Genomic DNA, 4,356 nt, shown 5'->3' with positions numbered 1-4,356 from the left:
CGGTCACACTCACCGGGCGCCGGATGAAGAACATGGTGAGGGCCCCCACGATGGGCACGTCCCCCAGGAGTGGCTCCAGGATGATCCGCAGCATCCCGTGGAGCTGGGGGGGGAACGCTGAGATGTGACACCCCCCAGGGCTGTGACCCCCCTCCCACCACCCCTCAGGACCCCCCTCACCTGCATCCCCTTCACCCCTGCCTTGCAGAAGAACTTCTTCACCTCCACGTCGATCTGGACGTCACCCACGTAACTGCGGGGACAGGACAGGGGGGTCCTCACCACGACAACCCCCGGCCCCCCAGCAAGGGGGCTGAGACCTGGAGCATTTGCCACACAGGTGGCTCTGACCACTCACCTGATGTTGAGGTCCAGCAGGATCTGCTTCTTGTGGGTGCCGGGGTGAGCCCGGACCCCCAGGACCCGGAGGGGCTGTCGGGGGGTGCAGAGCTGAGCAGGAGAGCCTGGGGGGCCAGGGGAAGCACCCCAACCCCAACCCCAACCCCAACCCCAAACCTACCTTCTCACCCATGTCCACCTTGGTGAAGGTGAAGGTCTGCAGGTGGGTGTTGGAGGCGCGGATGGAGGGGGCCACGTTCTCCACAAGGAGCTTCTCCATGTACTGCCCAAAAAAGGGCCAGGCCTGGGCCAGGACCTGCCAGAGCCAGAGGGACGGACACGGGATGGAGGGATGGACACCGGGAATCAGAGGCAGAGACAGGGGGAAGGGTGCAGGGATGGAGAGAGGGATGCAGGAGGGAGGGAAGGATTAAGGGAAGGATTACGGGAAGGAGGAAGGATGGAGGGAGGGAGGGAGGGAGGGATGCAGGGAGGGATGCAGGAGTGGGGATTAGAGGGATGCCGGGAGGGATGCAGGAGGGATGTGCAGGGCGGAGGGAGGGCTGTACAGACGGCAGGGAGCGGGGCCGGATGGACAGACGGACGCCTCACCTTGTTCAGCCATTCCGCCCGCTCCACATCCGGGAAGCTGACCTGCGGGACACGGGCGGGGGGGCCGTGAGCCCGGGGGGGACCTGAGCCCGGGGGGGACTTGAGCCCGGGGGGGCCGAGGAGGGCACGGCCCTTCCCAGCCCCGTGCCTCAGTTTCCCCAACCTGCCGGAGGGACCCCGCCCAGCCCTGTCACCCCCCCAGCTGAGGCCCGTTCCGGGGGGTCACGAAATGGGAGGTTTCGGGGAAAGGGGGTCTCGAGAAAGGGGGTTCCCACCCCTCCGGCACCACGGGGAGGGTTTCGCGCCCCCCTCCCACACCCGCCCCATCCGCGGACGGGCAGGAAACGGCCCCCCCGGGCCCGGTGAGTCACGGCCCGACCGCGGCGATGCCGGAAGGCCCCGGGCGGTACCGGGGGGGGGTCACCCCGCTGCGGGAATGGACCGGGGGTCCCCGCGCGGGGGCAGCGGGGGGTGGTCACGGGGGCTCTCAGTGGGGCGGGGGGCGGGAGGTGACCGGCCCCGGGGGTCCCGCACCGCCGGCAGCTCAAAGCGGGGCTCGGTGAGGCCGCCGGGGGTCCCGCCCGGCGCGGAGCCCAAGGGAGGTCCCGGCAAGCGGGGCTCGGGATGGATGAGGTGCTGGGCCCTGGGGGTCCCGCCCGGGGGAAGCCCAAGCTGGGGTAGCTGCGCAGCAGAAGGCGGGACCGGGCAGCGGGGCCCGGGAGGATGCGGTGCCCAGCGCGGGGTCCCGCCCTGCGGGGACTGCGAGCGCGACTCGATGTGGCGGGGCCGCGGTTGGACGGGGAACCCCCAGAGTCCCGCCCGGCGGGGAACTCAAGCGGGGTCTGCAGCGCAGCAGAAGGGGGGGGTGTCCCCAGCAGTGCGACCCGGAGAGATGCGGGAGGATGATGAGGGAGGATCCGGGGGCTGGCGGGGAACCCCAGGAGTCTCAAGCGGGGTCCGCAGCACGACACAGGTGGGGGACTCGCCAGCGGGGCCAGGGGAGGACGCGGTGCCCGGTCCGGGGGTCCCACCGGGGAAATGCGGTTCCCACCCCCGGGGCAGGACGCGGTGCCGGGTCCGGGGGTCACACCCGGCCCTGTAGAGGGGGGGTTTACCCCGAGCCCTTCCCGCCGCCGCCTCCGCGGGCAATAACGGCGCGGGAAGGGCCCCGAGCGCCCGGCTTACCCAGGCCGGCAGCTCCCCGCGGGCCGCGCCCAGCCCGGCGGCGGCGGCGCGCACGGCCGCCTCCTCGTCCCGCTGCAGGCGCTCGGCCGCGCGCATCCCGCGCTCCCGGGCGCGGCGCCGCCGCCGCCAGCCCGCGTAGAGCGCGAGCGCGAGCACGAGCGCGCCCGCGCCCAGCCCGAGCAGCCCCGCGGCGTAGGCGGGCAGCGCCCACAGCAGCCGCCGGCCCAGCGCGCCCAGAGCCGCCAGCCCCGCGCCGCTCCCGCTCCGCCGCTCCATCCCCGCTCCGCTCCCGCTCCCGGTCCCGGTCCCGCTGCGCTCCCGGCAGCGCCGGGCCACCCCCACCGCCACGCCCACGGCACGCGCGCCTCACCCATTGGCTGACCTGGGACAGGACCCGGCCACGCCCCGCGCCCCCCCCCGCACCACTCATTGGCCGCCCGCCAACCCCAAGCACCGCCCACTCCGCAGTGGGCGTGGCTCTTGGAGTCTGGCCACGCCCATATTCATGAGTGGGCGTGGGTTAGGAGAGGTGCGTGGCCAAGTTCATGGGTCTGGGTCTGCATCTCCCCCGCAGTGAGGGTCCCCCGGCCCTTCCTGGGGTTACGAAACGCCCCGGGACAGCGACCGCCGGGACCGTGTGGTTTGGGGTTTTTTTAATAGCTGGAAACATTACAGGGCCAGCCCAGCCCCAGTGCCACCCCTGCCACGGGACTCAGCCCTGGCACCGGGCAGGGTGGCCGTGTCCTTTCCCCGGGGGGGGCAGCCACAACCCCCCCGTGCCCCCACAGAGGTTTCCCCGCACGGCAGGTGCCGGACCGACGTGGGGGTCCTGCACCCACAGCCCCCGTGGGAGCCACAAGCGTCCACAGGCTGTGGATGGTCCGTGTGTCCGTCCTCCTCCCGCTGCCCCCCAGGCTCAGTTCCGCGGGGCGGGGGGTCAGTGGGGCATGGCCGTTATCCTCATGCTCTGCGAGGCGATGGGGTAGGTCACCATGGGGGTGGTGGCGTGGCTCATGGTGATGCCCCCGAGGGGCTGCGCCATGGACACGGCCACGGGCGCCACCGACACGGCCACGGGCGCCATGGACACGGGGGGGGCCATGCCCTGGGCGATGGTCTGCGCCAGGGCCGCCGACAGCGGCGCGATCTCGGGGTTCATGGGGGGCGCGGCGTTGGCAGGGGGGGCGGCCTGGGCGCCGGCGGGGGCCACCAAATCCTGCTGGGTGACGGGCCGGGGCTGCAGGGCCTGGCTGCTGAGCGTGGTGTGCGTCTGCGCGATGCTGTGGTTGTAGTTGGTGACGGTGCCCACGGTGGGCGCCAGAGTCTGCTCGGTGGCCGTGGCCGTGGAGCTCAGCGTCATCACCTTGGCCTGGTTGCGGAACTGCGCGTTCTGCTCCAGCAGCACCTCGTTGGTGGCCAGCAGGTTGTTCACCTGCTTCTTGAGGTCCTCCACGCGCTTGCGCAGCAGGATGTTCTCCTCCTCCAGCAGCCGGTACTCCACGGCCCGGGGGCTGCCGAAGCTGTACTCGTAGGTCTCGTACAGCCCCTCCACCCGCCGCCGCTTCAGCACCGGCTCGTGCTCGTCGTAGCGGTCGGGGTCGTAGAGGAGCCCGTCGAAGGGCTCGAAGCGGCGCCCGGCGGGGCCCAGCCCCTGCTCCCGCCCCCGCGCCTCGTACTCATAGTCCCGCTGCAGGTGCTGGAACTTGCACTTGGCCCCGCGCTGGCAGTCGCCCTTCAGGAAGTCCCTGCAGATGGGCACCTCCTCCTTGCTGTTGGGCAGGTCGGCGGGCGACAGCCCCAGCCCCGCCGCCACCTTCTGGCGCAGGCGCGGGGGCAGCTCCCCCGTCTTCTTGTAGCAGTCCTCGTCCTCCTTGGTGCCGTGGATGAAGCGGCAGTTGAGGCGCACGCACTCCTTGTTCTGGAAGTCGTGGCAGAAGATGAACTCGTTCTTGCGCACGCCCAGGTTGGTGACCTCGCTGATGTCGGGGTGGCGGAAGCGGCAGCGCTTCCCACGCTTGCAGACGTTCCGCAGGAAGTCCCGGCAGATGTCATCGGCGTTGGCGCCCACCTCGTCCCCGCCGCCGCCGCCGCCGCCGCTGCCGTTGGTGTAGCCGTCCCGGTCCGGCATCTTGGGGGCGGCTCCGGGTGCTGCGGGGAGAAGGACGGGGTGAGGGAGGCGCCGGGGTGGCTCCGGGACTGGGGAGAATCACCTGCCCCAGG

At 71.9% G+C, this 4,356-nt stretch overlaps 2 protein-coding genes across 2 annotated transcripts in view; both read right to left on the bottom strand.

Moving 5' to 3' along the window:
- ESYT1 (extended synaptotagmin 1) overlaps positions 1–2,412 on the bottom strand; it is a 9,658-nt gene extending 7,246 nt beyond the window's left edge. The window contains exons 1-6 of the mRNA XM_027908370.1: positions 2,137–2,412; positions 952–993; positions 521–655; positions 359–432; positions 181–253; positions 14–103 (exon numbers count right to left, since the gene is read on the bottom strand). Coding sequence (XP_027764171.1) covers positions 14–103; positions 181–253; positions 359–432; positions 521–655; positions 952–993; positions 2,137–2,412 — 690 coding nt within the window. The remainder of the gene's footprint in view (positions 1–13; positions 104–180; positions 254–358; positions 433–520; positions 656–951; positions 994–2,136) is intronic.
- A 439-nt stretch (positions 2,413–2,851) lies between these two features.
- ZC3H10 (zinc finger CCCH-type containing 10) lies at positions 2,852–4,279 on the bottom strand. The gene has a single exon (XM_027908349.1). The coding sequence runs from the start codon at positions 4,262–4,264 to the stop codon at positions 3,074–3,076; it is 1,191 nt and encodes a 396-aa protein (XP_027764150.1). The 5' UTR covers positions 4,265–4,279; the 3' UTR covers positions 2,852–3,073.
- Positions 4,280–4,356: the final 77 nt, after the last annotated feature.

Source organism: Empidonax traillii, unplaced genomic scaffold, assembly GCF_003031625.1.
Source record: "Empidonax traillii isolate 1590-97213 ecotype Southwest subspecies unplaced genomic scaffold, ASM303162v1 scaffold1684:size115527, whole genome shotgun sequence".
Classification (NCBI taxonomy): domain Eukaryota; kingdom Metazoa; phylum Chordata; class Aves; order Passeriformes; family Tyrannidae; genus Empidonax; species Empidonax traillii.
The sequence above is the reverse complement of the archived record's forward strand: the minus strand, read 5'-3'. Positions and strand labels throughout refer to the sequence as shown.